At 42.2% G+C, this 24,750-nt stretch overlaps 1 protein-coding gene across 1 annotated transcript in view; it reads right to left on the bottom strand.

The window, feature by feature from the left end:
- nrxn2a (neurexin 2a) overlaps positions 1 to 24,750 on the bottom strand; it is an 833,732-nt gene that overhangs the window by 446,645 nt on the left and 362,337 nt on the right. The window contains exons 15-16 of the mRNA XM_060936298.1: positions 15,428 to 15,601; positions 8,018 to 8,140 (exon numbers count right to left, since the gene is read on the bottom strand). Of these exons, the coding sequence (XP_060792281.1) occupies positions 8,018 to 8,140; positions 15,428 to 15,601 (297 nt within the window). The remainder of the gene's footprint in view (positions 1 to 8,017; positions 8,141 to 15,427; positions 15,602 to 24,750) is intronic.

Here is a 24,750-nt window from a genome sequence, read left to right as displayed (position 1 = left end):
ATTTGGCTTTTTTTCTACTGTGATTCATCCTCATACATATTTTAATTCATCACAAAAAAGTGACCGGTTTATGCTTTATGCTGCTTTTGAGAAGAACAAAATTGCACTAACTTCAGAACGGATCCCATACCTCATAAAATCAAGCATCTGCAATGCCTATGTTCTTCCTGTACAACCCCAATTCCAAAAAAGTTGGGACAAAGTACAAATTGTAAATAAAAACGGAATGCAATAATTTACAAATCTCAAAAACTGATATTGTATTCACAATAGAACATAGACAACATATCAAATGTCAGAAGTGAGACATTTTGAAATTTCATGCCAAATACTGGCTCATTTGAAATTTCATGACAGCAACACATCTCAAAAAAGTTGGGACAGGGGCAATAAGAGGCTGGAAAAGTTAAAGGTACAAAAAAGGAACAGCTGGAGGACCAAATTGCAACTCATTAGGTCAATTGGCAATAGGTCATTAACATGACTGGGTATAAAAAGAGCATCTTGGAGTGGCAGCGGCTCTCAGAAGTAAAGATGGGAAGAGGATCACCAATCCCCCTAATTCTGCGCCGACAAATAGTGGAGCAATATCAGAAAGGAGTTCGACAGTGTAAAATTGCAAAGAGTTTGAACATACCATCATCTACAGTGCATAATATCATCAAAAGATTCAGAGAATCTGGAAGAATCTCTGTGCGTAAGGGTCAAGGCCGGAAAACCATACTGGGTGCCCGTGATCTTCGGGCCCTTAGACGGCACTGCATCACATACAGGCATGCTTCTGTATTGGAAATCACAAAATGGGCTCAGGAATATTTCCAGAGAACATTATCTGTGAACGGCGGCACGGTGGTGTAGTGGTTAGCGCTGTCACCTCACAGCAAGAAGGTCCGGGTTCGAGCCCCGTGGCCGGCGAGGGCCTTTCTGTGCGGAGTTTGCATGTTCTCCCCGTGTCCGCGTGGGTTTCCTCCGGGTGCTCCGGTTTCCCCCACAGTCCAAAGACATGCAGGTTAGGTTAACTGGTGGCTCTAAATTGACCGTAGGTGTGAATGTGAGTGTGAATGGTTGTCTGTGTCTATGTGTCAGCCCTGTGATGACCTGGCGACTTGTCCAGGGTGTACCCCGCCTTTCGCCCGTAGTCAGCTGGGATAGGCTCCAGCTTGCCTGCGACCCTGTAGAAGGATAAAGCGGCTACAGATAATGAGATGAGATGAGATTATCTGTGAACACAATTCACCGTGCACAGGGTCCGGGTACTGAACTGGCCAGCCTGCAGTCCAGATCTTTCACCCATAGAAAACATTTGGCGCATCATAAAACGGAAGATACGACAAAAAAGACCTAAGACAGTTGAGCAACTAGAATCCTACATTAGACAAGAATGGGTTAACATTCCTATCCCTAAACTTGAGCAACTTGTCTCCTCAGTCCCCAGACGTTTACAGACTGTTGTAAAGAGAAAAGGGGATGTCTCACAGTGGGAAACATGGCCTTGTCCCAACTTTTTTGAGATGTGTTGTTGTCATGAAATTTAAAATCACCTAATTTTTCTCTTTAAATGATACATTTTCTCAGTTTAAACATTTGATATGTCATCTATGTTCTATTCTGAATAAAATATGGAATTTTGAAAATTCCACATCATTGCATTCCGTTTTTATTTACAATTTGTACTTTGTCCCAACTTTTTTGGAATCGGGGTTGTAGTTTTATATGGACTAGAATGTGTCAACTGGACTTCTGCTGCACTACAGAAACTGGAAGTCTTTCAAAATCATGTAATGTGACTTATGACTAACATCAAACTCTCAGACCATCTCAAAATTGAAGATCTTAGACAAATAACCCAATTGCCACCAATCACCTCGGTCATCAAAAGTAAAGTACCCAAACTGTTTAGCCACATAAAACGAATGGATTGTGGCGTCAGCAAGATCTGTTTGGAAGGCATGATTAATGGAAAGAGAAACAGGGGTCAGCAACCCAAGAGATGGAGAGATAACATCACAGCGTGGACAGGTCTTGATATAAAATTCCCTGAACGCTCTTGCCAAAGATCGAGATCTATGGAAGCAACGATCTCATGTTAGTGCGCATTCTGCCACAGGCAGAGATAGCGGTTAACAATTATGCTTTCGATGAAAGAAATATTCAGAGATCTTTTTATATTGATTCAACTCACCAACAAGGAGTTGTCTCTTTTGGCTCCCAAATAGATCACTGCCCTTCCATCCATCCATCCATCTATTATCTGTAGCCACTTATCCTGTTCTACAGGGTCGCAGGCAAGCTGGAGCCTATCCCAGCTGACTACGGGCGAGAGGCAGGGTCCACCCTGGACAAGTCACCAGGTTATCGCAGGGCTGTAGCTCACTACCATTTTATTTTTCAAAACAGGACAAGAGTTTGATATTATGACCAGTGATTTTTTTGTTTGCCTACTATGAATGAACTTGTTTAATGAACTTTTACTCTACCTTCTAATTAACAAAACATTCATTTGCATTTTATAAAATCTATTTAAATAATTGTTAAACCAGCAATGCACTGCAAATTTGCAATGATAAATACAATACTCGTCCCTACAATGATCTTGTCAAAGTCCCTCTCACACCAGAATCTGGTCTTCCCAGGCAGTCTCCTGTCCCAGTACTAATCAACTTGTTAGGTGTATAGGTGCGGCGCTGATCTTCATTTCCATAGCCCTTGGCCTCTCACCTATACAGCGAGGGTTACAGTGGAGGGCTAATCCTCTGGTAACCGCAAGAGTCTGACTTCCCTACTCACATCTGTACTGCGCTGTGCCTTGCCAGACGGTAGTAGGTACCATTTTTATGATGGTCTTTGGTATGACCCAACCATGAGTAGAACTCAATCTCCCGGTTGACAGGCAGACACGCTAACCACTAGGCCAACTCACAGTCGCCAATGATCTTGTATGCTTCATTAAAAAGATTAATTTCCACTTTTCTTGATAAGTTTCAGTTTCCTATAGTATATAGACTACATACAGCACAGCGTATCCTCCCTGTCATGCTGCCTCGTACAAACAACTTAGATCACCTACGATGACCAGCATCAGGTGCCTTGCTCACCATGAAGGTGGGCGCATTGTATAAAACACTTTTACCACCAGGGGGCACGGTGGTGTAGTGGTTAGTGCTGTCGCCTCACAGCAAGAAGGTCCGGGTTCGAGCCCCGTGGCCGGCGAGGGCCTTTCTGTGCGGAGTTTGCATGTTGTCCGCGTGGGTTTCCTCCGGGTGCTCCGGTTTCCCCCACAGTCCAAAGACATGCAGGTTAGGTTAACTGGTGACTCTACATTGACCGTAGGTGTGAATGTGAGTGTGAATGGTTGTCTGTGTCTATGTGTCAGCCCTGTGATGACCTGGCGACTTGTCCAGGGTGTACCCCGCCTTTCACCCATAGTCAGCTGGGATAGGCTCCAGCTTGCCTGCAACCCTGTAGAACAGGATAAAGCAGCTACAGATAATGAGATGAGATGAGATGAGACTTTTACCACCAAGTAGAATCAGTGCAGAGTCATTAAGATACATTCAAAAACATACAGCATTTCATTCATTCATAGAGCCATAGCCCATTCTGCATGTTTCTAAATCCAATCCAACAAGTATCTAAATTTCAAATAAAAATGGCTCTCACTTTGGTTGTCCTTTGGAGATGATAAGACAAAACACACGGGGCAATATTTATTTATTGCCAAAATATATTGGTATTTGAAGCTGTCCATGATCTTGACTAGAGCACCAGTCCCAGCTGAAGACAAGCAGACCCATAGCATGATGCTGCCACCACCATGCTTCACTCCTTTTGGCGATAAGCAGTTGTGTTTTTGTATCAAAAATATCTTTTTGAATTTTATCCGAAATTATTCCAAAATTATTCTCATCAGACCATAACACAATTTGCCACAGGTTTTGCGTAATGTAAACATGCTTAGATGTTTGTTTTTTCCACACACACACACACACAAAAAAAAAAGACTTCCAGCTAGGCACCCTACCCTGCAGCCCAGAGCACAAGGGATTGCATCGCATGCAGGGGGTGACAAAGACTTGTCTTATATTCCTGCAGCTCCTTTAATGTTGCTGCAGGCCTCTTGGGCAGCCTCGCTGATATGTTTTCTTCATGTCCTTTCATCAATTTTGGAGGGACAACCTGTAATTGGTAATGTCACGATGGTGCTCCATTTCCTTTGATGATGGTGTTCACTATGTTCCATGGTACACGTAATGTTCTGGAAATTCTTCGATACCTCTCTGCTTATCATTACATTTCAACGATGGGATCCGTACGTGATTTGTAAGCTCTTTGCGGATCATGGCTTTGACAGACAGAGGAAACCAGGAAGATGAAAATCCTGCAGAAATGGCTGATCATATCTTTGAAATTGCAGTTAATCAGAATGACTACAGTGATGACTGGAGTGTAATAATTAGTTTGTAACATGACACAGAATGTGACTGGTTCATTCCGAGCAAAGTCACACGCTCTTGTACAGCCAGGTTATTGCATTAAGTATTACATTAATTTAAACGAACTTCAAATGCAGCACTAAGGCATGAAATCCAAAACATTTTCACTGTTTGCCCAGAAGTGATGAACTATAAAATCCTTTTTTCTTTTCCTTTTTTTTAGATATACTATCATATTTGTGTCTATCACACTACAGGAAAGGGACGAAGAGCTCTGAAACACCTACAGTATTTGACGTCCTGCTGTGAGATGCTTTGAATGCTTTAATTGGAGTGCAGTAAAGAAAGAATTATTTTCCTCGCACAGTTGTTAGACCAAATCCTTTTCATTTCGACTACGTTTCAACATTTACACATGTAATCACATTCTCTCTATAATCCATAGCTTAGTAAACAAACGCTGGGGTACATTCGGTCTGCGGCTTGATCTCCTTCCGTTTAAGACGTACTATACTAGTACGCATCCCGCTCAGCTGCTTGATATGCCCGACATGCGAGGCACGTTGCCACACAAATCAGTTATTATCTTTAAATGCCTAAAGGGCAAAGGCTTTGTGTTGACACTAATTGAAAAAGAAATTACATTCAATAACAGGATGATATTTAGGTTTGGTCACAGTCGAGCTAAGTAGCCATGCTGTAGGCTGCTTGAAAAGGAGAACACGCTGAATAACAAACAGTACTACAGGCTCTATACAGTGTGTATATGAACCATCCATTATAGTGACCTTACGCTAAGTTTTGTTAGGAGGGAACAACCAATAATGCCCTTAACCAGACAACAAAAGCAGAATTAACAGCTCAATTAATTTCCTCCTGCTGCTTCATTGCTTCTTAATCCAAAGGGAGTAAACATAAACAAGCATACACATGTGCTTGTCTTACTATCCTTGTGAGGGCCTTCCATCATTATTAATGCAGATAATTAATGCAATGCTATACATATCATGCATCATATTATATCTTCTCATAGCAGCTACCAGGTCAAAATGTCTGTCAGAAATTGCTATCTTTGAGGGGGATATTTGGCCCCTACCAACATATAAAAACATTCACCCACCCCACACGCCAGACTTGTAGTACTCGAGTCCGACTCGTGCCTTAATTTTAAAGGTCCCATGGCATGAAATTTTCACTTTCTGAGGTTTTTTAACGTTAAAATGAGTTCCTCTGACCTTCTTAAGTCACCCCAGTGGCTAGAAATTTCATAATGTGTAAACCAAACTATGCCCAACATTTGAGAATGGCGCGTCAAAACGGCGCGTTGATAAGCTCTTCCCTTTACAACTGTACGTCAGCAAGGGAGATGATCCCCACGCCCCCCCCTCTGGATTCCCACCACTGTATGGATTGCCTGCCCAGTTGTAGTGAGGAGACCATAGAGGACACAACAACATGGCATCACCTAAGCGAGCGAAACATGGAAGTTGCGCTGTACATGGATGTGACAACACAGAAAAGAGTCTGTTTTTACTGCCAACGGGAGAGCCCCTGAAGACGCAGTGGCTTAATTTTATTTACTTCAATAATACGCCGTCGAGTCTACCTAAGACGGTGTATGTTTGTCGGAAGCATTTTCCTGAGGAATGTTTCCACAACTTGGGACAGTACAGGGCAGGTTTTGCACATCAACTGTCACTGAAGCCTGGGTCCGTACCAAGCATCCCTGCCGCATCAGCCACAAACACCGAACAAGTAAGTGTATAACTGGTCGTTTCGCCGTGTTTTAAAATCGGTGCGTTAGCCTAGCAATGGCTACATTAGCTGTGCAGCTAACCGCTTCCTGCAGTTAGCCAGGTAATCTGCGCTACAAAACTAAAGAGCATGCAGCATGCTCTGTTAAACTGAGTTTAGTCTGGAAATTGACTGTAACTTATGAGCTTATGTTTGACTATTGCTCCACAATGCATGTCTTCTGTTGGATAAGCGATATGTTGCTGCTTCTATCCTCTTTGGTTATGGAGTGCGTGTTGAAGCCTAGGGTATTATACGTTCGTAAACTACCACTCTGAACACTCTCACTCTCTGTGTCACATTGAGTTTACGAAAGGAGTCCGAGGGAGAACGGGGTTTTGTCTTAGCAGCGTGGCTACAGGCGCTGATAGCAGCGAGTATGTGTGTGCGCAGCTTGGTCAAGCCCCTCCCCCTCCCCCCATGGCCCGCCCCCACCCTCTACCCTTCCCCGCCTCCTGCTTCTCATTAGCAAAACGACGCACTGGGAAAAGCGCTGAAATGGGGCTTTCTCCCAGGAGGCTATATTTACGTGCCGAGGGTTCATTTCGAGAAAGGCTGCGGATATAACATCCGGAAGCCTCCACGAGCCCGTTTAAAGCATCAACAAACCACCATGCCATGGGACCTTTAAGGACTCGTGACTCAACTCGGACTCGTGCATTAACTGCATTCGAACTCGTAAATTGCATATCACGTGCCATGATAATTTGGCATGAGATATTTATATCTATATTAATTTTTGTACTAATTTCGTATAAGAGTGTCACACCTGCGCGCCTTGGCGCGTGCATCGGATAGACTCTCCGGACAGCGTGTGCGCCAAGCGGACTCTCTCTCTCGCGCGCGGGCACGCCGTAAACGACTCACAAATGCACGGGATTAAGGCGCAACTAGCGCGCCGATATAAAAACTGCGAAAACACACTTACTTTGTGAAGTATTGAGTTGCGTTGCTGACATATTACCGAGCCTTACTTCCTTGTTTGGTTTCCTGATCCCTGATTTCCTGTTTCTCGTCTTTGATAGCCTGTTTGTGCCTCGCTCGACCTATTGCCTGTTTTACGATTTTGCCTGCCGTTCTGGATTGTTTACGTGTCTTCACTTGTATTAATAAACACACCTTCTGCACTTACAGCCGTCTCCCAGCCATCTCTGACAGAATACTTCACACTCCCTGATAAAGAGAAGCACATTCACCTGTTCATACATCATGTTCAGGAACAAACTAATGTTAATGGTGCTGAAACAGCCGCCGTCACATGGTGCGGTTGGAGTGTTGGACTCGACTCGGATCAATCGTGGACTTGACTCGGATTTGAACACTGGGGACTCGAGACTGGACTCGGACTCGAGGTTTCGTGACTCGACTACAACACTACCACACACACATGGATGCACACTCACCTGCAGATTATTTTAGGAAAGTAAATTCAATCTTTCCTGTTTCTTTCCTGATCAGCATGTCTCAGTAGAATTGTCATCAAAATGTGACAAGATGATCAACCCATTATACACACAGTGTCACTGCATGTTCGTCAGAACAGAACAGTCATTTTAAAAACACGCTGGACTTTTAAAAAAGTGCACATAAGTAACTAAAGCTTTGTGGATGATTGATAAATAAATAGCACGCAATCCAGAGAGCAGCTCTTTGTAGAATCTACTAATTAGACTTTTGAAGATGTGTGAAGTGCACAAACCTAACACTATATGCACAAGCTAATTAGAAATCTCCATGTTTCGGCTAAACGAGCACCGGTTCTTGAACCCGAGAGCGTAAAAGGTACTCACGGTCACTGCAACGAGGGCCGCCGTAAGTGGTCATGGTGCAGTCGCAGGTGAAGCCCTCCCACTGCTGGAGACACACGCCCTGATGTGAGCACGAGTCCTCCGAGCAGGTAGTGCCTGGGCCAGCTGGAGGAACGGAGGAACCATAGACATGAGAATAGAGTACATTCTACAGGAGTACAGGAGTGAACAAATCGGTAGCCCAGACACATCAGATAAACACATTACATAAACACATTACATATCCGGCTACCAGTAATCAATAAATAAGGTTCTGAAATTAGAATAAGATGTTTCTATAGGAAAGAAGCAAATAGAAACTAGTGTATGCATTATTAGGTAATAATTAACAGTTATTCCACAAAATCAAGTCGTACATGGGCTGATAACTGATGAGGCATGCAGCGCCAAGTTAGCTACAAGCCATGTACGACGAGACTGAGTGGAGTAACTGTTTTATTCTATGCATATTCACTGGATTTTGAGAAACTGAGCTTTTTCTTTTTTGCAAATTCTATAAATAAAAACTTTATTCAGGGCGGCACGGTGGTGTAGTGGTTAGCGCTGTCGCCTCACAGCAAGAAGGTCCGGGTTCGAGCCCCGGGGCTGGCGAGGGCCTTTCTGTGCGGAGTTTGCATGTTCTCCCCGTGTCCGCGTGGGTTTCCTCTGGGTGCTCCGGTTTCCCCCACAGTCCAAAGACATGCAGGTTAGGTTAACTGGTGACTCTAAATTGACCGTAGGTGTGAATGTGAGTGTGAATGGTTGTCTGTGTCTATGGCTACGTTTACATTACGTCGATTCAGCGGATCATCAGATTAACGTTCTTAAAACGATTCGCGTTTACACTAAAACCGTTAGCCGTGCACACAGCAACACCAATACACGGATACGCTCGGCTCCGCAGGCATCCTGCGCTCCAAATCACTCCGCCCTGAACAGCGAGTGCCCTCTGGAGGGTGCGCACTCCGGCCCTGCGCAGCTCACAGAGCGCGCGAGTGAAGTGCACAAGCCACGATTTGGGACTGAGCCGCTGTGTGTGTGATCCCAGCGCATATCACTTACTACTTGCAAGTGGAAGGATGGCAAGCCTAAAGACAATCATAACTACACAATGGGCAGTATTTGCATCAGTATTTGCAGTATTTTCATACTTTTATACTCTTTAATGAAAGGTGATACAAGGCGGAAGTCCGCGCCGTTTTTCAGCAGTCGCGTCACATGACCAACGCCAGCGAATCAGGAAGGTGGATGTCACAGTGATGTTGTCCAATGAGGACGCCAGCTAGAGCTCAGCACAGCGTATTCGCGTATCTCAATGTTTACACAGCACCGGACCAGACACGATCTAGATTGAATACGTGGACGCTGGCGGATTCCCGTTTCCCGGCGTTTCCAGGTGGTTTAATGTAAACGGACAGTGCATCCGCGAAGAAAACGAGACAGATACGGTCTAATGTAAACGTAGCCTATGTGTCAGCCCTGTGATGACCTGGTGACTTGTCCAGGGTGTACCCCGCCTTTCGCCCGTAGTCAGCTGGGATGGGCTCCAGCTTGCCTGCGACCCTGTAGAACAGGATAAAGCGGCTACAGATAATGAGATGAGAAAAACTTTATTCAGAAGGTCCGATAAAATGATTTTTGCTCAGGCGGACTTCTTAAAAACCTATCGCTGGCTGCATGAATTGACTTTAGTGTTGTTGTTTTTTTTGTAGAAAGCATCATCTTGCTGTCGTGACGACATATAGAATAGCTTTAGACATTTATTTAATTCTTCCTTGGACATTTCACTTATGTGATTTTCAAACTTATTTGAGCTTTTGAACCAGTCTAAAAAAATTCAACACTTTTTCATGCTTAAAGACGAACAATGTAAACAAACCAGTGAAATGACAGCAGCAATTTGTGAAAAATGTTATAATAATAATAATAATAATAATAATAATAATAATAATTCTTGAAAAATTAAAAAAGGATATGTTCTTACCATCAAATACTTTTATTCCATATTTTGTTGCTTTTTTTGTATTTTGGGGGGGGTTGTTTTTGAGTAGAGTTTTTATTTCATCCTTGGTTGGCTCAGCAAAACGCTCTGCCATTTTGTTTTTCTCTACTCACGGTATACGAGCTGATAGCCTAGTCACAGAGTAGCCAATCAGAGCATGTGACTCTTCATATCCAGTGAACGTGTACAGAACAATATTTATTATATCCCTCATCAAGAAATTCCTGTGCAGGGATTAGCCAAGGAGGACTCACGTGACATAAAATGGTACCACCATTGATTAAGCAATGACCTTGTGACATCAAAAAAGATAAATGGATATGATGTGAGTCAGTCATGGTATATCCTGGATATACCATAGTTTGACGTCACAATTTCGAGCTATATGGCCGACTCGAGTCACAGCTGTGGGCGTCAATCTACGCATCATGATCATGCTGAGCGAGGCAGGCGATAGCATGGTACATTACACATGCGCAGGTCGAAGATCGCGCCGGCGTAAACAACAAACATGGCTGCCTCCAGTGAGTTTATACCGATAGTCAATCTTAACACTTTTAGTCTGTAATTTTTTGATGAGGGATCTAAATCAAATATACGGGTACCATGCACTGAGAAGCTCTGGTAATTATGGATTCTCTTCGGTAACTGGCATAGCACCATTTTCTTCAGGGCTGATTATTACACTGATTAGAATAAAAGGTTTTTTTTTTTTGTCCGGTTGTATTTCTTTTTTTTTAACGAATGTATTACTTTGTTGATGTCAGCCCTGCAATGACCTGGCGACTTGTCCAGGGTGTACCCCACCTCTCGCCCATAGTCAGCTGGGATAGGCTCCAGCTTGCTTGCGACCCTGTAGGACAGGATAAGCAGCTACAGATAATGGATGGATGGATGGATGGATGGATGGATGGATGGATTACTTTGTTGAAACCACATTTTACTGGCTACCAACTGCTGTGATGAGAAATAGGATTAGCCAGTCAGGTGGAATCATCTGATCCTGTTTCTGTTTAAAATTGATAGCGAGGAACAACACTATAACTCCACACAGAGCTGAGAAGGAGTAGTAGTTTGTACTAGTTGTATCTGCTGAAGTAGTTTGCTGGAGTTTACAGCAAAATAAAGGCAGATCAGGATGTATAATATCAAATGTAATTACCTCGTCTGGGACGGAGTCCACCACGGGGTGAGGTATTGTTTTCAGTGGGGTTTCTTTTTTTTTCCTTTTTTTTGTTAGCAACATTACGGAAAAATGGTTGGAACAATCTTCATGAAACTTTCAGGATAGATGGGCAGTGGTCTCAAATAGAACCTCCAACATTTTGAGGGTCATCCGGTCAAGGTCAAGGTCACCAAAAACGTCAAAATTATTATTTTTTTCAATATCTTCCTTCATATTCATCATATTTACTTCAAACCAATTCCAAAATGTTCATCTTTCAATTCTGCTTCCACTGATATTCTATATGATGGATATCTCTCATAGTTTTTTTTTCAAACTTTCATTTGTTTGTGTCTGTCTGTTAACAATCTAGCGTCTAGACGGTTGCACCGATTGACTTCAAATTTTCAGGGTAGGTGGGCAATGGTCTGTAGATTACCTGATTAAATTTTGGGGGTAATCAAGTCAAGGTCACTGGGAAGGTCAACCTTTTGGTCAAAGTAACATTTTCCATTATCACTCAAAAACGGTTTCCGATAGACATATGTTTACATATGTTTATATATGTTTAGCATATAGGAACTCCCATACGGCCTTTCATTTGGCACCATGATCTTTGACCTTGAAAGGTCAAACTCAAGGTCATGGATTTTCAGAGGGCTGTAACTTGAAAACGGTTGATGGTAGACAGATATTTACCATTATCAACTTATAGGAAGTGCCATATGGCCTTTCATTTGGCACCATGATCTTTGATCTTGAATGACTCTGAAATGTCAAACTCAAGGTCATGGATTTTCATAGGACTATAACCTGACAGATGATGATTGAGAAATATTACCATTATCAACATATAGGTATAAAATAAGTGCTGCCGGGCGAGGTTTGTTTTGCCTGGAAACACTTGTTTTCTTTTGTTATGAACACATTATTTTAATTATTGCCCATGGAACTGTCATTAAGGTATTTTCTGGCAATGATATTAATATGGAAAGACTGACAGTAGATTATGCCTTAAATGATTAAATAAAAAAATAATAATAATGTGTCATCACTGCTCCTACTGTGGTCTGACAGCCACTTGAAATGCACCAGTGGTTGGACGTATTACCAGTGGTGATGAGAGCGAGTACAGGATGGTGGTGGACAACTTTGTCACATGGAGCAGGAAGAACCACCTACAGCTCAACGTGACGAAGACGAAAGAACTGGTGGTCGATCTGAAGAGAATCAGGGCTCCGGTGAACCCTGTTAACATCCAAGGGGTCAGTGTGGACATGGTGGAGGAATATAAGTACCTGGGGGTGTACTTGGATAATAATCTGGACTGGTCCAAAAACATGGACACTGTATACAAAAAGGACCAGAGCCGTCCCTATTTTCTGAGATGGCTGAGATCCTTCAACATCTGCTGAACGATGCTGCGGATGTTCTATGAGTCCGTGGTGGCCAGTGCCATCCTGTACGCTGTCGTCTGCTGGGGCAGCGGCTTGAAAGTAAAGGACACTAACAGATTCAATAAGATCATCAGGAAGGCCGGACATGTTGTAGGCGGGGAACTGGACTCTCTGACAATGGTACTGGAGAAGAGGACACTGTCCAAAATAAAAACAATCTTAGACTGTCCTTCCCACCCTCTACACGAGGAGCTGATCAGCCACAGGAGCACATTCAGTAAACGTCTGATTCTTCTACGCTGCACAACTGAAAGACACAGGAAATCATTCCTGCCTGTTGCTGTCAGGCTGTACAATGCCACTATATAACTGTGGTACAATGCCACTATATAACTGTGGTACACTGTCTTACCATGTATACTGTATCCTTAACTCAGGTGCAATATACGCATATAAAATCACTTCATTTTGCTTTTACTTAAGTTATTGAACTTATTTAAATTTATTTTTTTTATTTATTCTTTTTTCAGATGATTTTATCTTCTATTTTTAGACATGTTTACTTCTTCTTTGATTCAGGAGCTTGGTAGCAAATTTGAATTTCCCTCCGGGGATTAATAAAGTAATTCTGAGTCACACTTAATTCACATGACGTACTTCTGAATTGTTTTTAGACGATAGTGTCATTTACATCAGATCATGGTCAAGCCAGCCACACACACATACATTATACAGTGGGGCAAAAAAGTATTTAGTCAGCCACCAATTGTGCAAGTTCTCCCACTTAAAAAGATGAGAGAGGCCTGTAATTTTCATCATAGGTACACTTCAACTATGAGAGACAGAATGGGGGGAAAGAATCCAGGAAATCACATTGGAGGATTTTTAATGAATTAATTGGTAAATTCTTCAGTAAAATAAGTATTTGGTCACCTACAAACAAGCAAGATTTCTGGCTCTCACAGACCTGTAACTTCTTCTTTAAAAGGCTCCTCTGTCCTCCACTCGTTACCTGTATTAATGGCACCTGTTTGAACTCATCATCAGTATAAAAGACACCTGTCCACAACCTCAAACAGTCACACTCCAAACTCCATTATGGCCAAGACCAAAGAGCTGTCAAGGGACACCAGAAACAAAATTGTAGACCTGCAGCAGGCTGGGAAGACTGAATCTGCAATAGGTAAACAGCTTGGTGTGAAGAAATCAACTGTGGGAGCAATTATTAGAAAATGGAAGACATACAAGACCACTGATAATCTCCCTCGATCTGGGGCTCCATGCAAGATCTCACCCCGTGGGGTCAAAATGATCACAAGAACGGTGAGCAAAAATCCCAGAACCACACGGGGGGACCTAGTGAATGACCTGCAGAGAGCTGGGACCAAAGTAACAAAGGCTACCATCAGTAACATACTACGCCGCCAGGGACTCAAATCCTGCAGTGCCAGACGTGTCCCCCTGCTTAAGCCAGTGCATGTCCAGGCCCGTCTGAAGTTTGCTAGAGAGCATTTGGATGATCCAGAAGAGGATTGGGAGAATGTCATATGGTCAGATGAAACCAAAATAGAACTTTTTGGTAAAAACTCAACTTGTTGTGTTTGGAGGAGAAAGAATGCTGAATTGCATCCAAAGAACACCATACCTACTGTGAAGCATGGGGGTGGAAACATCATGCTTTGGGGCTGTTTTTCTGCAAAGGGACCAGGACGACTGATCCGTGTAAAGGAAAGAATGAATGGGGCCATGTATCGTGAGATTTTGAGTGAAAACCTCCTTCCATCAGCAAGGGCATTGAAGATGAAACGTGGCTGGGTCTTTCAGCATGACAATGATCCCAAACGCACCGCCCGGGCAATGAAGGAGTGGCTTCGTAAGAAGCATTTCAAGGTCCTGGAGTGGCCTCGCCAGTCTCCAGATCTCAACCCCATAGAAAATCTTTGGAGGGAGTTGAAAGTCCGTGTTGCCCAGCGACAGCCCCAAAACATCACTGCTCTAGAGGAGATCTGCATGGAGGAATGGGCCAAAATACCAGCAACAGTGTGTGAAAACCTTGTGAAGACTTACAGAAAACGTTTGACCTCTGTCATTGCCAACAAAGGGTATATAACAAAGTATTGAGATGAACTTTTGTTATTGACCAAATACTTATTTTCCACCATAATTTGCAAATAAATTCTTTAAAAATCAGACAATGTGATTTTCTGGATTTTTTTTTCTCATTTTGTCTCTCATAGTTGAAGTGTACCTATGATGAAAATTACAGGCCTCTCTCATCTTTTTAAGTGGGAGAACTTGCACAATTGGTGACTGACTAAATACTTTTTTGCCCCACTGTATGTGTGTGTGTGTACACACACACACACACACCAGCTTACAGTATCTACTCTTTGGATTAGGAGGAAAAAAAGGGATATTCTTGGGTGGTGGACTGTTTCTCAAGGCAGAAGTGACACTGAGGTGTTTTAAAAAAAAACAGATTTAAACCCCAATTAAAAAAAAAAAACTACCGGACAATACTCCAGTTCCTCGAATCCTTTGCCAAACTACAAAATACAAGCCTGGGCACATGCTCTGTGATATAATCTCCTTTAATTAGTTCTACCTGCTCCCAATTAGCACACTCTTCAGAAATAACCTGAACCTTGCTTGTGTCTTTGTAAAGTCTTGTGTGTGGCATTTCACTATGAAGTTACTGAGCCTTTAGTTTGTGTACTTCATGTGCTTCAGAGGAAGTAAGGGTTACACCCTCAGCATTTGCTACGGAACTGACAAATTATCAAATTAGAGAGGAAATTGGGGGAATAAATAAATAAAAAGGAAATAAATAAAAAAAGAAACAAACTCACCATCACATCCTTTCTCCACTTGGCCCACCTTATGTAGGGCATCGTTGATGAGGTCCGGCAGCCTGCCATTGAGGTCAATAGAGGCCAAGCAACCCTGATAACCATCTCGAGATGCTATCAGCTTAGGCAGACTGTTGTACATGCTCTTCCCCACACCGCCAATGTACAGCTCTCCTAAAAAAATAAATAAATAAAAAAAGACAAATCTGAGATTAACGTGGTGTACAAGGAATATATATATAAAAAATAATGAAAAGAAACAAAATAATTTATCATATAAAAGATTATGAATACTGCAGGTTAAGCAATTCATCTTCTCAGTGGCACTTCATATGATAAGATGAGCCTTTTTGTTTTAATTAATAATCACTTGATGCCAATTCTGTACTGATGACAGAGCATGCCTTTTATTTTTTGGTGTTCAGAAGAATAAGAGAAAATTCGCTTCCAGGAAAGAGTATTAAATTGTACAGGATATAAACCTGTACACACACACACACACACACACACACACACCTGCAGTGTGGTTATACTGTATACATAGCTAGCACAGAATGAGACTCCATTGCTATGTATGGACTAATTCTTAGCAATTACATTCTGTGGAAATGCCTAAAGATGGAGAATGTCCCTCTAATCACCTGGCTGAGAAAAGCATACTTAGAGGACATTATCTGTGAGGGAAATTTCTATCTAATTCCACTGAGCTTTGGCAGAAAGACAGGCAATTATGTTCTGTAACTGACAAAGAGAAATACATACGGCAGTTTCCAGCCCACTGTGCAGAAGTCTGCTTCCCCTGGTCGTATGCTGAAACGTGCTTTTTTCTTTTTTTTGCCTCAAATTGACTAAGACCAATTAGACCATCATTTAAGGTGCATTTAAAATGAGTTTAGTTGGATCCAAAAGCAAGAATGTGGTGTTTTCAGCTTTTTGCACTTTTTTCTGTCTTTACAGGCCCCTTAATAAATGCAACTTCCCACATTTTATAAATATAAAACAGCACCTTCAAAAATGTTCCCAATTACCAATTCTTGTCAAAAAGAAAACGAAATGGTGCATACAGTCCAAAATGAGCAGGCATTTGTAACCTGAGATTTGAAGTCAGATCCCAAAAACTGCTAAATTTTCTGTGCACTCTGATAAGCTGCCTGCAAGATGTACAGTGGTGCTTGAAAGTTTGTGAACCCTTTAGAATTTTCTATATTTCTGCATAAATATGACCTAAAACATCATCAGATTTTCACACAAGGCCTAAAAGTAGATAAAGAGAACCCAGTTAAACAAATGAGACAAACATATTATACTTGGTCATTTATTTATTGAGGAAAATGATCCAATATTACATATCTGTGAGTGGCAAAAGTATGTGAACCTTTGCTTTCAGTATCTGGTGTGACCCCCTTGTGCAGCAATAACTGCAACTAAACATTTCCGGTAACTGTTGATCAGTCCTGCACACCGGCTTGGAGGAATTTTAGCCTATTCCTCCATACAGAACAGCTTCAACTGTGGGATGTTGGTGGGTTTCCTCACATGAACTGTTCGCTTCAGGTCCTTCCACAACATTTCCATTGGATTAAGGTCAGGACTTTGACTTGGCCATTCCAAAACATTAACTTTATTCTCCTTTAACCATTCTTTGGTAGAACGACTTGTGTGCTTAGGGTTGTTGTCTTGCTGCATGACCCACCTTCTCTTGAGATTCAATTCATGTACAGATGTCCTGACATTTTCCTTTAGAATTCGCTGGTATAATTCAGAATTCATTGTTCCATCAACAATGGCAAGCCGTCCTGGCCCAGATGCAGCAAAATAGGCCCAAACCATGATACTACCACCACCATGTTTCACAGATGGGATAAGGTTCTTATGCTGGAATGCAGTGTTTTCCTTTCTCCAAACATAACGCTTCTCATTTAAACCAAAAAGTTCTATTTTGGTCTCATTTGTCCACAAAACATTTTTCCAATAGCCTTCTGGCTTGTCCACATGATCTTTAGCAAACTGCAGGCAAGCAGCAATGTTCTTTTTGGAGAGCAGTGGCTTTCTCCTTGCAACCCTGCCATGCACACCATTGTTGTTCAGTGTTTTCCTGATGGTGGACTCATGAACATTAACATTAGCCAATGTGAGAGAGGCCTTCAGTTGCTTAGAAGTTACCCTGGGGTCCTTTGTGACCCCACTGACTATTACATGCCTTGCTCTTGGAGTGATCTTTGTTGGTCGACCACTCTTGGAGAGGGTAACAATGGTCTTGAATTTTCTCCATTTGTACACAATCTGTCTGACTGTGGATTGGTGGAGTCCAAACTCTTTAGAGATGGTTTTGTAACCTTTTCCAGCCTGATGAGCATCAACAATGCTTTTTCTGAGGTCTTCAGAAATCTCTTTTGTTCGTGTCATGATACACTTCCACAAACACGTGTTGTGAAGATCAGTCTTTGATAGATCCCTGTTCTTTAAATAAAACAGGGTGCCCACTCACACCTGATCGTCATCCCATTGATTGAAAACACCTGACTCTAATTTTACCTTCAAATTAACTGCTAATCCTAAAGGTTCACATACTTTTGCCACTCACAGATATGTAATATTGGATCATTTTCCTCAATAAATAAATGACCAAGTATAATATTTTTCTCTCATTTGTTTAACTGGGTTCTCTTTATCTACTTTTAGGACTTGTGTGAAAATCTGTAGATGTTTTAGGTCATGTTTATGCAGAAATATAGAAAATTCTAAAGGGTTCACAAACTTTCAAGCACCACTGTAAATAAGGGGGTGTTTTTTTTGTTTGTTTTCAATTTGCTGACTGCTAATGTGAAGCATTTGGCTCTCAGAGACTGCTTAAGGCCCGGTCACACTTATTCAGAATTAGCAGGAATCAAGCAGAACCAGCCGGAATGAAATATTTTTCAAAATTCGTGCCACATGGTGGGAATTTCAAACTGACCAACATTCTTACAGCTTTGTAAGAATGCCGTTCGAATACTCTCCTCTCCTATTTTTTCCTGCTTGTGCTCTTTGTTTGTCTCGTCTGCCTATACTTTTTTTTTTGAGAGACTCTCTCCGCATTGAATTTCTAAACTAAAAAAGCATGGATTTGATAAACTGGTCTCCTAACGAAATTGACACAGTTTCTGGGTTCGGGGGAACCCACCTGTCCTGCCAGAACGTCTGTGGAGGACACTGAAGATATCTACCTATTCGGAACCATGATTACCAGACTTTTGCTGATTGGATTAGGCATTGCCCTGGTATATCAAGGAAATTAGACAACGGTGACAGCTGTTCAAAGCCCCACAAAGCTGCCCGATATGATTGGAGTGGTGGGCAAAGCTGTTCACACTCGGACTGTGGACATTCAGAACTTTAACCACAAAATGGTTGTTATCTCGGAGCAGCTTTCAGCTTTGGTAACAGTGACAGTAAAGGGTTCATTCATTCATTCATTCATTAGAATGCGCTTCGAACCCGCCTCGAATTATTCTTGCACATTCTGGGTGTATTAGCTTTCGAATGCAGTTCAAATGTAGTTGGAACACAGTGGGAATACCTAGAATGTTGTTAGAATGCAGTAAGAATATTAAGAATGCACTTCGAATGTTGTACAAGTGCGGTTCGATTGCTGCCCGACTACCACCCGAAGTCTGGTTGGAAGGTGCCTCGAATGCTGTACGAATTCACCTCAAATGCAGTCAGAACGCTCCCAGAATAGCCGCCGAATATGTTTCGAACGTCTAAGAATTCAAAGAGAATGCAGCTCGAATACTTAGAATGTACTTCGGATATCCCGGAATATATGAAGAATTTTCATTCCGACGGCATTCCGGCTCATTCGAGGCATATTCGGGACATTCTGGCAGGATTTGAAGTGGCTTGCCATTTTGATTTTTCCCTTGAATGCGATCAGAATGTTTGGAATGCTGTAAGAATATTTAGAATGCAGTTAGAATACACTTCAAATGCCATTCGATATTTCTCCTCTTCAAATGCACCTTGAACATTTTGAGCATGAGCAAAACATTCAGGCCGGCCACAAGAATGGGCCTGAATGTTTGGAATGCACTCAGAATGCAGTCAGACTTTTTAGAATGCACTTCGAATATCCCGGAATATACGAAGAATTTTCATTCCGACGGCATTCTGGCTCATTCTGCCTCTAGTGTGACCACCCTATTAACAGTGAAACCAAAACTCACCACATATATTCATAATTAAACATTAAGTATAACAGTTTAACACAGTGAGACGAAAAAAACCTCACAGTGCCCAAAAAAACCCTTCAAAAACGCAAAATAAAGTGCTCGAGTGTATGCTCTGTTTATATGCTCCTTATAAATGTTTGTTTGTTTTGCTCACTAGAAAAATCTTCCCTAGAACCTGTTAATAAATCAGTTTGCACTCCAGCTGTTATCAAGTTAGGACATGTTTTTTCACATGTAAGTCTTACTACTGCGAGAGTTTTTCCAAGTTGATTTCTTCCCCCAATTTGCACCCACTAGCTAACTCCCCTCTATCATACAAAGCCTACCAACTGGGAAGGGTGAAGGTTAACACGTGATTCGTCCAAGACATGTGAAGCCAAATTCCACATCTTTTTGAACTACTGCTCACAAGCCATTGTATCACACTGAAAGGAATGTGCTGTCTACCCTCTTCCTCATACCTGAGCCCACAGAACCCACAAGTATCTCTTGTCGCCGTGTTTGACAGGAAGAGGATATACCATCCCTCCTACCCTGAGAGCATGGCCAATTCAGGCTCTCTTCACTCCCAGCCACAAATGGTTGTGGCATCGGTGGGATTCAAACTCACAATCACATGACCATACAGTGAATGTTTTTCTGTTGTGTCACTTGGGAGTTTTTTTTTTTTTTAATTTATCCATTAAAAACATTTTCTATTTGTATAGAAAGGAACAGAAGACAGTACATTCTGTATCACATCCTGCACACAAGCTCTCTTAGCAAAAAAAAAGATATCTTCAATTGTACATGCATAGTAAAACACTTCTATTTGAAGATATGGCATAAACAAATTTGCTCATTTTCATAGCCAAAGCTCTGTGCAGATCTGAAGCAGGCCTGCATTAATGTCCTGTCAGCTACCTCAGGAGAATGATTCACAGTCCGAACAGGTCATGGGAAACAGTGCGGGCACACCATTAGCCCTTCATGTCTTACTGTTATAGAAGGCCTACTGGGGAGACTTCAATCACACACATCCAATTATACACCCGATACTCATCCGACGGATGAATGGAATGGTGAAGCACGTACCGGTAGGCCCTTTTTGTTGCAGGGTGGAAGGAAAATCAATTGCTTTCAGATGAAGAAGTGGCACTGGAACTGTAAAAATGACATCCGCATTCATGCGTCTGGAGACATGCGATGGGGTGCGACAAAGTTATATCTGTGCTCGTTAAGACTAGGTAAGGAAGGCAGGGAAATTTGCTGTGTTCCATGACCACTAGACCTGACTACATTATCACAACCCTGCTACACCTGTTACCATCTCATACTCCTACTACTACTACTACTACTACTTCAAACACCAACAATGTTTGTCCTCCATTTACACAACCAATCCAACACAACTCAAATTTTATGTGTTTAACATGGACATATGCTAAGGGTAGATATATACATGTAAATGTTCTCATGTTCATAGCTTATGTGTTTCAAAAAATAGAGCTTCTGGAGGATTCTGGAATAAGAGGTTTGTTGGTTGAATCTTTACCATAAAAAGGAAATAAATAAATAAGTGAGACCGGCAATGATGCCGTAGCTCACTCCGGCCCCGCCGAGTTCAGAAGGAACGATCTAAAGTGATCTAAACGCCTTGCATAATAAATGTTGCAAGCTATATACAAGCTATATATGGAAGCTTTATCCACCCTAGGAATACCGGCCTATTTGGCAGAAAGAATCCAAAACGGCAAGGAATTGACCGAGAAGAAGCGATTTTTGTTGAAGTGCTCAGTAAGGCTTAATTAGTCCATAAGTTCATTAAGAAATGTAATTAAGCAAATCTGGGTAGAAGTTATATGCACCCTAGGTCCCCCTACCTTCATGCCAGAAAGAATCAAAATTGGTGAAGAACTGAGGGAGAAGAAGCGATTTGTGCGGAAACTGTTTGTTAGGGCTTAATTACTCCATACCTTCATTATTAATTGCAATTATGCAAATTTGGGTAGAAGCAATATGCAGCCCAGGCAGACCTACCTTCCTGCCAAAAAGAATAAAAATCAGTGAAGAACTGAGAGAGAAGAAGCGATTTTCATGAAATGTGGCCGCCGCCGGACGGACGATGGATAACACATGATGGCATAAACTCATCGCCTGTCAGCCGGATGAGCTAATAACCATAAGCAGGTAATGTCTGTGTGTGGTTTGGTTTTACATTATCCTTGGTTCTTTGTGAGTTTCCTCCAAATTAACCAAAAACAGGAATCTAATGCTCTAAAAGTCACAGGCAGATGGTCGGGTCAGAATTTGGCACAAATCCATCGACCCAATCTGCCTTGTGTCAACGGTTCTGGCTGTTGGTGGTGTTTTAATGTTTTCTGGGCACGCATCGGACCCCTTAACACCAATCGATCATTGTTTGAATTGTACAGCCAAACTGAGCATTGTTACTGACCATGTGCATCACTTTATGGCATGATAATGCTCTGTGTCACAAAGCACAAGTCATCTCAAACTGGGTCCAGTAACTTGACACTGAACTTCACAGGCCTCCCCACTCACCAGACCTGAATCCAACAGAGCATTATCTTTATTTAGACAATTAGCACCAGTATTAATATGGCAGATGAGTGTGGTCCTGTAAGCATTCTGGCTCAGCCTCTATGCCAAACATGATGCGGATTTTCCAGCCTACCATCGGGTTTGGATGCAGCCAACATCCCCGTACGTAACTCTGCAACTTCATGCTGGCATATGCTGACTCACTCAGATTAATGGAGAGAAAAATGATTCCAGTAACTTTCACATCAATGAAACAAATTAATCTTAAACAGCTGTGAGCATCACGAAAGCAGCCAATTCTTCAGGAAAATAGCTCAATTAGAAAATACCTCAGCAAGAAGCTTGGCAAAAGCATTCTGACTGGATTATCATGCCAACAAATGGAGCAGGTCAACCATTACTTTCTAGTGATGAATCCAGAATTCATGCATCACTGCCAGCCAATTCGTCCCATTCGAGGATGCTCATTTTTCACATCACGGAAACGGCCCAGAGCTGGAGGATTTCCGCAACCTCCCTGATTCTATGCTGCATAATTGCTTGAGCAATTACAACTGACACATACTGTGAGACTATTCTTCTGATGTTTAAAGGACTTGTTCTAAACAAAGGAAATAAAAGGGCCCTTGGAGCTTGTTGTACTGACAGCAGGAAATGTCGCTTTGCAGCCTTATTTGATTTAGACTTTATTACATGTGAGGACTGAGGAGGAAATTGACTTGATTTTTTTTTCTTTGCTACACAAACAGTTGTTTTATCAAAGCAGCTTCTAATCCTGAAGAATTATCACTCTCTTTGACATAACCATAAAGCTGGAGAAAACCAAAGAAATGAAGAAAAGCATGATTATGGTTAATAAACACAAGTGAACAAGTTTCAATTATTTCATTTATATTTGTAGTTAATTGTGCAGAAAATGCTTTGAAAACTCCAACAGAGTTTATTCATCGTCAATGATGCATATTTATGCTCTGGAGCCGATCCTGGGAATAGAGGGAATGAGGTGGGAATACACCATGGATGTGACCGTATCCTGAGCTCAGGGTTCCTGCTGGCACTCATCATTGATGAACATAATCCATCAGCGACGAAGAGAAAATTACTAGCAGTCGTCACAGTGATGAATGTATTTGGCATCGTTATCATAAGTCATCTTCTGTAGAAATTCCTCCTCAAAATCCCTCCGTTTGCCAAAATCCAACCCTAGTGAAGAGACGGCGGGAAGCCAGAGTGTAAAAAATGAGCACATGCTTGTGACCAATAAAGACAGATTACACATAATGACCAAATGAGCGCCAAGCTTTTGACCAATCGCAGTGCGTCTTAATCGGCCTGGTGTGGTGGTGTCATTATGTCTGTGTGAACCGAACAATGGTGCACTCTCAACTGACGAAGTTTTTTGGGTGGGGCTTCTTCATGCACTGAAGATGATTTAAGGGCTGAAACAGCCACGGGGGAGGCACACTCTCAGCCCCGAGCGTCCCTGAGCACATCGGACAGTGTCGGTTAAAAAAAAAAAATGCCAAGGTGAAAGTGCTGTCAGCCGGCAAGCGACTGAAGGGAGCTACGTTTCAGGGGCCTGGTGTGTCGAGTTCCCGTGGTGAACGTATGATGAAAAATGTGGTGCCATTCTGTGTTCGGTTTGTAAATCAACAGGAAAATCGAATTCCATCAGTGTTGGTTGTTCCAAGACTCTTCTCAACTCTGTTCAATTGTAAATCAAGTTTTGTGTTGAAGTAAAAGGGAAAGGGAGTCCTGATACCTCTTTTGAATGATTCCATGCTAAAATAACCTGAAGTAAGCTCAAGCTAAAGAGGTTTATTTTAGCTTGATGGTGCACAGGGTGGGGTGGCGCGGTGGTGTAGTGGTTAGCATCATCACCTCACAGTAAGAAGGTTTTGGGTTTGAGCTCAGTGGCCGGCGAAGGCCTTTCTGTGTGGAGTTTGCATGTTCTCCCCGTGTCCGCGTGGGTTTCCTCCGGGTGCTCCGGTTTCCCCCACAGTCCAAAGACATGCAGGTTAGGCTAATTGGTGACTCTAAATTGACTGTGAGTGTGAATGGTTGTTTGTCTCTATGTGTCAGCCCTGCGATGACCTGGTGACTTGTCCAGGGTGTACCCCGCCTTTCGCCCGTAGTCAGCTGGGATAGGCTCCAGCTTGCCTGCGACCCTGTAGAACAGGATAAGCGGTTGCAGATAATGGATGGATGTACTTTACTTGAGTATTCTTTTTTTTTGGCAACTTATGACTTTAACTTGACTACATTTGAAAGACAAATATCATACTTTTCACTCCACTACATTTCTGTCAAGGTTCTCGTTACTCGTTACTATGAAGTAGCTTTGAAAGTGGATGGTTTTTTTTCTTTTCTTTTCTAAAACGTGATGGTTTTTTCACAGGTGACACTGAGGCAGCCTATCAGTAATCACTCGGGTCACGTCCATAGACTGGATAAAATCAAGTTCAGTGATTTCTCCGCAGCATTATTTAACACGATCAGTTGATGGCAGAATGGAAGGAGGCGGTTCTTCTGGGGAACACACACACATACCCATGGCTATACCTAGAA

Source organism: Neoarius graeffei, chromosome 12, assembly GCF_027579695.1.
Source record: "Neoarius graeffei isolate fNeoGra1 chromosome 12, fNeoGra1.pri, whole genome shotgun sequence".
Taxonomy (NCBI): Eukaryota; Metazoa; Chordata; class Actinopteri; order Siluriformes; family Ariidae; genus Neoarius; species Neoarius graeffei.
The sequence above is the reverse complement of the archived record's forward strand: the minus strand, read 5'-3'. Positions and strand labels throughout refer to the sequence as shown.